The sequence below is a fragment of the Pavona decussata genome, unplaced genomic scaffold (assembly GCF_977016875.1).
Source record: "Pavona decussata unplaced genomic scaffold, jaPavDecu1.1 SCAFFOLD_223, whole genome shotgun sequence".
Taxonomy (NCBI): Eukaryota; Metazoa; Cnidaria; class Anthozoa; order Scleractinia; family Agariciidae; genus Pavona; species Pavona decussata.
Window position 1 is genome coordinate 1,659,788 of NW_028145628.1, and position 12,505 is coordinate 1,672,292.

Here is a 12,505-nt window from a genome sequence, read left to right on the forward strand (position 1 = left end):
TTGGCTGATCAATGTTGGGTGGCCCCAGTTGAGTTTGTTGCACTGTAATTATAGCAACAGGTGAAACATCCGGTTAAGTAAACATAACAAAATTATAGACATTTATTTTGCTCTTTACATTACATTACACAATGCCAAGATCCAAACGATTATTATACAATTGAACCTCTCCACAACGGCCACCTTGGGGACAGAAGAAAGTGGCCGTTGTGGAGAGGTGGCCGTTATGGGGAGGTAGGGGTGTAATATGGCACTTTTTTCGGGAAGTACAACATGTTTATTGTGCCAAGTTCATGCTTACTGTAGCCTATAACGGCAATCCAATCTTAAAAATAATATATATCGATAAAATACACAATAAAACGTAAATAATGTTTTGAATCAAAATGTTAACAAGACGAAACGAGCAAGGTTTGCAACATTCGCTATATTATTGTAGACAATTTATGCTTTCTGCAGCATTTAAATGGAACACAAACACAATACGTATGTTCCGAAGATAAATGTCGATTACTGCATCAGTTTATAAAAAGGTGTTTTTTACAAAAAAGAACTGTACTGGCCGTTGTTGAGAGGTTATTTTGGGAGTTGGGGACGCACTTTAGTGGCCGTTGCTGTTGTAGAGAGGTGGCCGTTGTAGAGAGGTTTAAACAAGAGCTGATGCATGGACTGTCCGCCGGGACAAAAAAATGTGGCTGTTGTAGAGAGGTGGCCGTTAGAGGAGGTTCGACTGTATACATGTACGCTAATTCAACCCCTTTATTTAAGCCCTTGGAGGAACAGCAACTAATGCTAACTGAAAAGGGTTATTCAATAATTTAAAGTAATCTTGGTACATGTAGTTATTACAGTTAGTGATAACAAAAATATTATTTCTCTTACTATTTATCTTTTACAAACTAGCATGGCAAAATTGCCTAGCATGTTGAACATTTCCTGTATGATGTACAAACAATAATTTATTGTTTGCTTGTTTCTTCTTTTAGTGCAAAAAAAAATTACCATAAAGGTACCTTAATGAACAGGATGCAGCGAGTATTGAGATCATCCACCAAAGAGCCACCTTTGCTCAGTGACGACTCCATGTGTACCATCCATGAACTGACCTGCATCTGGTAAAGCTGGGCATCTCTGCGCAAACAGAGAAAACAAAATGACGACTGAAGGCCCTTTTAAACGGTTTCAACATTTGTTTCAACATGTGTTCAACACTTTGTTGAACCAAATGTCGAAGGCATTTGAACAGGTCGTTCAACATTGTTGAAAGTGTAAAAAGTGTTGAAAGCTTGTTGAAAATGTGTTGAATCAAATTTAAATTGGTTTAAATTTTTATTCAACATCCACACAACCTTTTCTCTTATTCTCGAAAAGGTTGAATGGCGTTGAAGCTGTTTGAACACTCCATTCAACATTTGTCCAACATCCGCCCAACATCTGTTCAGCTTTTATTCAAATGTTGAAAATGTTTGTGCGGCCCTTTACATGGTCTGATACATGTACTGTTATAACCTTGTTTTCAGGGTCTGTCCTCTTCCATTCTCCCCCTCCCCCCACAAGGAAGAGCCCAGCTTTATGTTAGATAGCAAAACACATTGATTTCCTCTCTTCCTACCTCACTAAGTTTTGGTTACAGTTTGCCAAATACTGTTCTTTGGAGGTTTCCACAGCAACCTTTTGTTTCTTGTCCACAATCTTGTGCAGGTGAGGAATTCTTCGAAGAAGAAATTCATTTGGGAAAAACATGATGTCTCCAGCAAGATGAACAGATGGCACCTTGGACAAAATATAAAACCAGAATCTAGTTTCTCCTTTATAATTATCGGTTGGTGTTCACCAAGCTCAACAAGGAGGTTCTAACTTCTGATGAAATCCTGGAGTATAATGATCCAAATGAAAGCTACTGAGCAGTACTTTCCTAAGTGCAATCCTGTTTATCATGCTGTACTAGGTAGTTTTAAATTTTGAATGTGAACACTCAAATGAAAGCTACTGAGCAGAACTTTCCTGTGGTGCTGTTTATTATGCTGTACAAGGTGGTTCCAAGTTTTGAGTCTGTGGATGAAATCCTAAAGTGTGGCCATTCAAATGAAAGCAACTGAGCAGAACGTTTTTGTGGGGCTGTTTAGTATGCTGTACAAGGTGATTCTAACTTTTGAGTCTGTGAATGAAATCCTTATGAGTGTGGCCATTCATATGAAAGCAACTGAGCAGTGGTTTCCTGAGGTGGTGTTTATAATAAATATGCTTCCTAAGGTGGTTCTAACTTTTGCCTCTACAGATGAAATCCCTAAGTGTTGATATCGATGTTCAAATAAAAACAACCAAGAAGTACTTCTGATTGGTGCTTTCACCTACCTAAAGTTTCAGTATTTCTAACTGTGTTAGAGGTACGAACTTAGCCTCACCTTTTTGTGAATATCCCACAACTTACTGAAGAACTTCTTATCAATTCCTCTGTAGATCTGGAAATGCAGGATGAACAATCCTAACAGCCCAACAACCTTCTGCCTCTGGTCCACCTCATGGGGCTCATCTGTGATTTATAAGACAGAGAACAGAGAGTACACTAAACTTGGATGTAAATAAATAAATGGGAATTTCAGTGGCTTCCACAGAGTGGCTCTTTCATCAACTGCTTTTAGGTTGAGTTGGAATTTGGGAATGTCGGTTTCTGTGGAGGGAAGAAAACTGGAGTACCATAGAGAAACCCTCAGAGAAAGGACAAGAACCAACAACAAACTCAACCAACATATGGCATCAACAACGCGAATCCAACCTGGGCCACACTGGAGGGACACAAGTGCTCTCACCACTGTGCCATCTCTGCTTCTTTAAACTCTGTTTTCAAAATAAATTGAAGGGCTTGGGGCATAACAGGCCTTAGTGATTTTTAGATTGCTTTTTGATGTTCTAGCTCAGATTCACTAGTCAAGAGTTTTGCATTTGGACTTGTATTCTTTCAGGAAACATTTCCCCAAAGTTTTATCCAATGTTTGTGCTTCATTTTGTGATTAAAACAGAAATCTTGTCCATAATCATGGCTTTTAATAATGCAAATAAAGCACAAAGCAACAGACAAAACATTGGGGCATTATTTTCTGAAGGAATTCAAGGCTGCACGCAAAAATTTGGCAACTCTGAGCTAGAACAACATTATAATTGTTATTGTAGGTCAGGTAAGCCCCAATCCCTTCAGTTGGTTTAATTTTGACTTTTTTTTTTAACCTGGTCTAGCAAGGTTGTTGCCTGAAAAAGAATTCAAGGAATCTAAAGTTGAGAGGCTAGGAGATCAGGATGTGAAATGACAAGAGCAAAAAGAGGGATAGAAAGGCTAAAAAAGGATTTAAAACTGAACCAGCTGATAAAAAATATAAGTCATATATAAGTATAGAATAAGGAACTTAAGCACAGATGTTTTTTAGCCACAGACGGCTCCCTTTTGGAGCATTTTCACGCCATCGCCTCAAGCCACAGTCATCAACAAGAGTTTTTGCTGACCGTGGTAAGGAGCAAAACCACACCGAAAAAGGAAACAGTCAAATTCCGGTTGCCGTCCATGGCTCACGAACATTTGTGCTTAAGCTCCTTAATGTATAACACCACAACTGTGCAAACTTGTACATACTCATTCGTGTGTCAAGGCTCTGAAAGATAATTCTGATGTTATAGAGAAACTCCTCAGCAAATTCATTGTTTCTTGCCACCCTCACATACTGTGTGTCAAACGGCTGCTCAATGCAGTTCTGAAAAACAAACCATATACATTAGACAGGTATATTAATTTCAGTGACAGGAAGGTATAAGGAACCTTCTTAAATTAGTCATTGGGGACTTTTTTTTTTGGGGGGGGGGGGGTTGAAATATTCTGGTGGTCATTTTGGTGGGGAGGAGTTGGAAAGAGCTTAGGAGGGAAATTAATAATAATAATTATAATAATTATAATAATTATAATAATAACAAAATAAACCTTTTAAGAGGAGGCCTCCATCACTAAAACGTTTTTAGTAGTTTTCAGGGGGGTACTCTAAAATAAAAAATTGAAACAAGCAACATAAAAAATCTCCTAGAATAAGATATAAAAATAGGTATCTGAATAAAAAATTAGGATCTACAATAAAAATATACACAACTAACCTGATACAAATCACATAAAAACTTATTTAGATTCCTTTAAAAAATCGCGTTAGGCATATAGGTCTTTTTAATTCGTTAGACAGGAAGGCCCAATAGTTCAAAGCTCTAAAATCATTCAAAGTCATTCAATCATTCAAAGCGCGAAATTTGTTTAATGGATTTTTATACAGAAAAGAATTGACTTACTTTCTGGAATGGGTTAATAATGTGCTGGCCAGTTTGACTTTGCTGGGCACATTCAGCCTAACAGGTCTTTTTTTTTTTTTGTAGGGGGGGGGGGGGGTGTAACAACTTGGTGTCATTCACATATCTATTTCACTAATAGCCATGAGCACTCACCCTCCCTACACCCTCCCCCTGGGTTAGAACTGTACCTGCAAAATGACACCATCAAGAAGCTGTCCTTCCAAACTCATTAGGAGTTTCTCCAGCGGACGCAGCTTTGCTTCTTCAACACCAAATAAAGCAGTGTTACTGTAAACTGATTTTATCATTCTAGAATGGAATAAGAAAAAACAATATAGGCATAGTCATATGACTGTTTATTTTATCTACAGAATGAGACCATGGGAACAGGATATAGTTATGATTGACATGTTATATTCTGGGTGATTTCACATATCTAAGAATTCACTGGCTAGCTAACCAAATAAATAATTAGATTACTGATACAGTGCAAGGATAAAACAAAACAGATGACGATGATGATGATGATGATGATGATGGCGATGGTCATGACAATGATTATGAAATGATGATTATGATGATGATGATGACAATGATGATGAGGATGATTTATTTATCTATTTATTTATTTATTTATTTATAACAGTGTTTACACAGGGTGCTCTCTCACATCATGGTGGTTTTCAGAGAGGCTCTGTATACAAAAGTTATAATGATGATGACGATGGTTATGAAAATGATGATTACGACAATGATGACGACAATGATGTTGAAGATGATGATGATCATGATGATTAGAGACTGAACAAACCACTGAATAACCACCTTACCTCCTGTACTGTTTCCAATGTTCTTTCAGAGTGTGACTGGCATCAATAATTTCATCTAAAGTGATAAGGACTCCAATCAGAGCTGCTAGATGTTCAAACACCGTCTGTTGAAACAAAGAAATTTGTTAGCAAGTAATCATGGTTGCAAACAGCATGTATGCAGTGGCTTTGGATATGTATAGCACTCACAAAAGGTTCACGTTTATATGTGTAAATCTAAAAGAAATAAGTATAAAATATGAATATTAAATAAACAATTCATTCTAGATAGAGTGGCTAGAATTGCACAAGTAATATCTAGGCCCTAAATTCCAGATCAAATTGGAAATTATTTGGAAATATTGGTTTTTGAGAAGAGGAGAAACCAGAGAACTTAGAGAAAACCTCCCCAAGCAAGGAAGAGAACCAACAGCAAACTCAATTTATGACACAGAGTCCAGGAATTTGAACCTTGGCCACATTGATGAGAGGGGAGTGCTCTCACAACTGCACCATCCCTGCTCCCCAATATTGAAATGGTCAAGGCAAAGGTACTTGCAAAAAATAATCACCATTGATATGCTTTGCTATTTTTTCTCCTCTCTCAAAACACAGCCATCTACAGTATTTTAACATTTTCTGACAACCCTGCTGTATTATTAAAAAAAAAAGTCAAAAATTAAGGAGACAGTCATGTACTTACTGTAAAATGGACGCCAGTAACGTCCATAACCTTTGGACCATCCCTAAAAGATCAAAGGATTACAATCAAAGCTTGATGAAGCGCTCTATTAACATGTTACCAAGTGGGCAAGAGGTTTAGAGAGATCATGTTCTGTCTTTGATTGTAATAACTGTAATAATATTAATCTTATCCTTACCCTTTAATCCCTAAGAGTGCCATTTGGCACATAAGGCCACAACCCTGTCAATGTTTGACAGATTTCTATGAATTTTTCACACCAAGATGGTCTTGTGAAGATCTACTCATTAAAAGGATAAAAACTTAACCCCCTCCCATACGTGATATGGTTGACCACCCCCATAACTTTTCAACTTTTTTCCCCTAGAAGTTGTGGGTCTTAAGACATCTCTCACATTAATGAAGATGTTGAGACGTGCAAAATAAGCTATAGTTTAAGGGTATACCTAATATACACAAGGATTGGGACGTTTTTGAAGTTTTAAATTTTTACGTTTTAAGGCCATTTATCTCAAAGCCATAACTTTTCTCACTCATAATTATATCAGTTATGAAATACACTCATGAGTAGCTTTAAAATGGTATATCATACATAGACATTGAGTTTGTAGACTTGGATCTGGAGAAAATGTCGTTTTGCCTTAGGGGTTAAAGGGTTAAACAGTTGTAAGTCTGGCCCGCCTAGATTATCTCTCGCTACCTGCAGACCAGTCTCTCTTTTTTGCTAAATTTTTGAATTTTTTAATAAACTTGAAACTTGAGCCACAAACACTAAATTTAGGAAACAATTATGGACTATAATATTTTTTTTATTGAAGACAAAAATAATTAATCCCCCTGGCCAAAAATCACTATATCTTGTTGAGATTTGGGGATAAGATATTGGCATTGCTAGGCTCTAATTACTCCATACAAACCCTTCTAATTTTGTCTCAGTTCGAAACTGTCAGCACTGAGACAAAAAAAGAGTTAAGATTAGGAGAAAATGCTGTACATTCAAAATTCATGATAATTAAATAGTGAGTTAAGTAAAGGCTTTATTTATAGAGGGCAACACTTGACAGTAGTAAAAACACTGATAAGGATTTATAACATAAATATAAAGAAAAACTTTTTCATACTTTGAGTACACTGCAGCAAGCTGCTGAACCACATTCTTGACCACTTCACAAGAACGAGTCACAAAACTGGAAAGATCCTGCAGTAGAGATAACACTCGCCCAAGACGGACTTGGTTGTCTCCTTCCTGGGTTTGTTCTTTATCAGATCCTGAAAAATGGAAAACTAATATGAATGCAAATAAATAGATCACAAAGTCTTAACATTACAGTGCAATGCGCCTTACCATGGCCACCCAACGAACTTTTTTTACAAGTGCGCAAATCAGGATACGCAAATTTGATTAATGGTCACGCCTCCTTGCAAAGTCCAACAGGCAAGTGACGCAACAACAAATTATTGAAAACATGCTGTTTTGTATTTTATGAACATGGAGGAAGATATCCTAATTGGCTAACTTGTAGAAAAAGTTTGTTAGGTGGCCACGGTTAGGTGCGTCGCACTGTAAAACCATCAAGACTGAATTGAAGTGTGGAAACATTTTTAAGCAACCAGCTGAGAGTAAAGCAGTAAACCCAGAAAGAAGCAACAAAAACAATTCAACTTTTATGATGCCCTGTCCAGGATTCAACCCATGACACAATGAAGGGAAACAAGTGCTCTCCCTTAAGCCAGCGACACACCTGGCGATTTTATGTGCCGATCGCCGGCACATAAAATCACCATGTGTGCCCAGTGCAGCAATAGCGATTTTTGCCGGTCGCCACGATTGGCGTATGAAATCACCAATACCTGGCATGTCAGATATCAGGGATTAAATTTGTCAGCATTCACCTAGTGTGCCGGTTCCCGCAATTTTCTACACTTATCGCTGTGAATCACCAGTAAGGTCAACTGATCATGTTGGGCGATTTTATCATGACTTTTCAAAAAGTCCCTCAATGGAGCCCGGGAACAAGGTTGAAATAAATGTGCAAGATTGGCTATTGTATTAATATACACAGTCATGGAAGATACAATAACAATAATAATGATAAAATGATAATAACAATAACAATAATAAATAATGAATTTGTATAGTGCATAATTCCATGATGAGATGATCAAATGTGCTTTAAACCTAATAAACTGTAACTGTAAATGATTTCATCACCTGAGCAACTCAATTTTTTTCAAAAAAGTTTCTGACTCCATTTCTGACCAACCCACTTTCATGGGAGGGAGGGTAATCTTAGCATCTTAGCATAACTGTTCCAAACCATGTATATTATTATTACGTGCAGTTGATAAACGTATGGATGCTAAAATAGAACCACATAGGGTGCGCAGCGTAACCTATGCGATATGAAGGAACTATAAAAAGAAAACTGCTGAGTTAATAAAAGAATTGGTGATAAAAGGTAAAAATCTTATAGACAATCTAAAGCTCATTGATACTAAAACTGTATTGAGCCCCTATGCTATTCCCTCAGGGAAAGTCAAGTGACGGTAGCTTTGAAAGTTCTCACTATGTTGAGAGAACTCGAGGTGGTAGCCTTCTGCATCCTTAAATTATTATTTGTTATTATTATAATAATTATTAACGGACAAACAACAACAACAAGATATTAAATGTGACTAAGGGAGAAACGAAGACTCTGAAAAAATGCGAGTCCCAGATGGGATTTGAACCCACGACCCCCCGTGATCTAGTCGGATGCTCTAACCACTGAGCTACTGGAGACTCTATGCGTGATGCTGTTAGTGAGTTCATATGTGCTAGATACCTTAATGTGACAGTGCGATGTTGTTAGTGAGTTCATATGAGTCAGTACGTGACTGTGTAGCCGCCATGGTTAGAGCATCCGACTAGGTCACGGAGGGTCATGGGTTCAAATCCCATCTGGGATTCGAATTTTTTCCAAGTCTTCGTTTCTCCCTTATTCGCATTTAATAAATATTATTATCATTATTATTATTACAAAAAAAGCCAGATAACCTGCCACTTAATTCTGACCTACCTGCTTCTTCATAGAGTAACAGTGGGGTGAAGTACTTGGTAACAGCCTAAAAAGTGTTATTATATGAATCAGCAAAAACTGACAGAGCAACCAAAACATTTAATAATTAGCCTTTCAACAATAACATTGGGACAGTTGTCCATGTTTCGTACCTCGTGTTTCAGCTGATCCATTTCTCGGCACAAGGATGCAAACACCATGACCACTTTGTTGAAAACCTTAAAGGGAAAATCATTATTGTCATCTTTAAAACTATATGTACGTACTTATTGAGCATTGATAATATCCTAATCCCAGAATTGTTACATTATAATATAATTATGAAAAGCTTATAGTATAACTGACCTACATGCATGCATGTCCTATCTCAGATTGCTTTTTGTTATTTTAGCTCAGTTTCACTGGAATTTTTACAAATGGCCTTGAATAGGCTATTTCCGAGTCGCCGTGTACCTCATTGTGAAAGCGAGGCTAAGTGCAAAGCTTTTGCATATGAATGAAATTAATTTTCATAATAAAAACTTTGCACTTAGCCTCGATTTCATAGTGAGGCTTAGAGCAACTCGGAAATGGCCTATTCCTTCGGGACACATTGCTTCAATGTTTTATCCACTACATTCCACTTAGTATTGTGATAAAAATGGTAATCAAATGCAACTTAAGAGCAAACCTTGTGACCGTGTTCTTATCAAGTGACAACTAAACGTAGGTGATTTATTGTCTTTTATTGTAATCATTTTGTAGTTTTACTTGAAGAGAATCATTGTAAGTTAAGCTCCTATTTTAATTGTCACGGAAAATCTCCCTTGGGGATTGTCAATAAAGTTGCACTGTATGTATTGAGTTGTAGCCAGGAAAGTCATCAACATTAAAATAAACTTGCAGGCCAACAAATTACATATTAATCAAGAAAAGCCAGATATAGGGATATCAATGAAATTATACCAACCTTATTGTCTGTTTTAATGAGTTCCAAGAGCTTGGATTGTTCATATGGTAAAATCTGACAAACATTATCAATAAAATCAATAAGTTCAACACATTAATAATTATTTTATGATAAACAAGCCAACATCTGGAGGTTTTTTCTTTTGTGCTCATCCTTCCAGCCTCTCAATCATCAACCTACTTCCCCCTCACAAGCCCCTTAACCCCTAATATCAAAGACCAAATTCTCCTACCTTGTCCCCAGGCATACCTTTCTTATAAAAGGACTAAGGAGAAGTTATTAAAATATCAAGAAAAATTACCTGGAATGATCATAAATTATCCTTAATAGACCATATTCGTATTCTCAGTATTGAACTGGATTGAGCTTACAATGGAGACTTTTGCGGGGGAATATATTAGAAACTATTTGCATGTGAAAAGATCTCCCCGCATAAGCCTCGTGTGCAAGCTAGTTCCAGTTCAATACCGAGAATACGAATACGGTCTATTCTCATGACTCAGGGATTGAATAAGAATATTATTGGTATTACATAGAGGATATTACATGGCAGCACAAAGATATGAATTTTATTTTCAAGTGGTAGAAACAATATTTTAAGAACAACTTAGCACAGTGGGAGTAAAATATTGTTTTTAACACGAGACAATAAAATTCATTTGTTTAAGCCACCATGTAATTTTCTTTTTATTACAAAGACAAATCTATTACTCTCCAGTTTTCAACGACTGTTTACGTAAACAACCATAAATAAGCGGGAAATGACATCATCAATATCCTCACTAGTGAGGATATGGAAATACACCACTTGGGCCCTGGATGTAGTTTCGTATGAATTTTATAAGTGGTGTATTTTCCAGTAAAACACTCGTGTCTCTATAATAAAAGGAGAAATTTTATACTGATCACTGTTAGGGATTAAAGGGTTGACCCAAATGAAACCACACCTCAAACATTGGCCTAAGTCATCCCCTTTCCACAAATCAACCTGTTTCCTGTGATTTTTGCAAACACTACAGATGTGTAACAGATTGGGTGAAAGAATGTATGAAAAGTCAAAGTGCACTCAGAAGCTGTAAGATCGATTACGAAACAGGGTTTTTTTGTCTTTCAATTTAAAGAAAAGATCAAATTCACTTTCATTCAGGAGATTTGGTAACCCTTATAGGAGAATCTGGGATAATCCAAGAGAGTTAGCATCTATGTTATAATGATCTCCATTCTTCAAACACGCCCAGCTGTACCCTGCCAATGGCCAAACATGCGAGCTAAAGGATCCTTTTTCTTAAAACGGAATTTTCATTTCCCACACTTTCAATACCTGCATGAACCTCAAAACAAATTTTGGCAAGATTTCCACACAACCCCATACAATAGTTATGTATACATTTTAATTTGCAACTCAAACTCTATTTGTGCTCACGGCTTTTGGAAGAGGGTCAGTAAGACAGTGGTGCATGTATAATTGAAGGGGTGCGTGGAATAAGGCTCCAAGTGACTTTTGATGTAAGGTCAAATTCTCCTCTTGTTTCACAAGCGAATACAAGGAAATTTGGGCTTTTTTCCAGGTACCCCTTCAATTAATGTATGGGGCTGTGCAGAAATCTTTCCAGAATTTATTTTTCCGGAAAGGTTAGCTTTATATTACTGATCAGAATGCAGAGCACCTCATACGCATTCCAGTCACGCCCCCCCCCCCCTCCCCCTGAAACAACTCCCACCACTTGGAGGGAGGGAGGGAGGGAGGGAGGGAGGGACAGCTGGTACAGCTGTTTTCGTATCTTTCCAAACGATCATACCCTACATGACAGTCACAAAAACACCGTAGATCCAGCATATAGAGGAGAATTGGATATCTGTTGCTGAACTTACTTGCAAAGCGATAGGATCCAAAGTGAAATCCCATGAGTCCCCGACTGAATCGTCCAGGGCATCTTCGATAGCTTTCAACTGCGACGCATATTCCTCCAAAAATTGACCATACTTTCTCAACTGTGCCTCTCCGACGATTTCTACATACAATTAAGATTTGATTAATACTGAAAACACCTGATGTTTACCGTTTAAAGCGTTCACACTTACTCAATGAACCGTCATCGAAGGCATCGAGATGCCATCCTTCCTCCATCTTGGAATCATCACGTGAGAAAACAAATCAAAGTAATTAGTGGCCACAATAAACTTTGGAGGGAGGGGAGAGATAATAACCGAATTGTCACAACCGCATTTGAATATAGAATTATCTACAAATCTACATTAAATAATTGTTGAAGGCGCAATGATATATATACTCTTATATCAAAGCTGGGAAGGAAATATTTAAATCACGGGAAAAAAGTGATTCCCGACCTATAACCGTAAACGACCCCCGTAAAGAGGGGAGAGGAACGGATCAGGGAGGAGGGAGAAACGGCCAAAAAAGAAGGGGAGGAGGGAGAAAGAAAGCAAAAAAAATAGATAGACGGGAGAACAAGCACAAAAAGGGAGGACGGAGAATGGTTTTAAAAAAAATGTGACATGAATGTTTAAAGCCTTAGTAGCTCTCAATACAAGGTCCTTACTGACTTACAGATGAGTGTATGTAAGAGTTCTCGCATGTAGTCTCAACAATTTCTTGCCCTCCCCTTGTGAGTCTTGTGAGATCATCATTTGTACACCGTACCCA

General features: G+C 37.4%; 1 protein-coding gene across 1 annotated transcript in view; it reads right to left on the minus strand.

Annotated features, from left to right (window-relative positions):
* Nucleotides 1–12,005, minus strand: part of LOC146459073 (WASH complex subunit 4-like) — a 59,096-nt gene extending 47,091 nt beyond the window's left edge. The window contains exons 1-13 of the mRNA XM_085089995.1: nucleotides 11,923–12,005; nucleotides 11,713–11,852; nucleotides 9,841–9,894; nucleotides 9,044–9,109; nucleotides 8,892–8,937; nucleotides 6,954–7,101; nucleotides 5,833–5,875; nucleotides 5,151–5,254; nucleotides 4,509–4,629; nucleotides 3,626–3,743; nucleotides 2,406–2,533; nucleotides 1,613–1,773; nucleotides 1,014–1,131 (exon numbers count right to left, since the gene is read on the minus strand). Of these exons, the coding sequence (XP_084946121.1) occupies nucleotides 1,014–1,131; nucleotides 1,613–1,773; nucleotides 2,406–2,533; nucleotides 3,626–3,743; nucleotides 4,509–4,629; nucleotides 5,151–5,254; nucleotides 5,833–5,875; nucleotides 6,954–7,101; nucleotides 8,892–8,937; nucleotides 9,044–9,109; nucleotides 9,841–9,894; nucleotides 11,713–11,852; nucleotides 11,923–11,968 (1,293 nt within the window). The 5' untranslated portion in view covers nucleotides 11,969–12,005. The remainder of the gene's footprint in view (nucleotides 1–1,013; nucleotides 1,132–1,612; nucleotides 1,774–2,405; nucleotides 2,534–3,625; nucleotides 3,744–4,508; nucleotides 4,630–5,150; nucleotides 5,255–5,832; nucleotides 5,876–6,953; nucleotides 7,102–8,891; nucleotides 8,938–9,043; nucleotides 9,110–9,840; nucleotides 9,895–11,712; nucleotides 11,853–11,922) is intronic.
* Nucleotides 12,006–12,505: the final 500 nt, after the last annotated feature.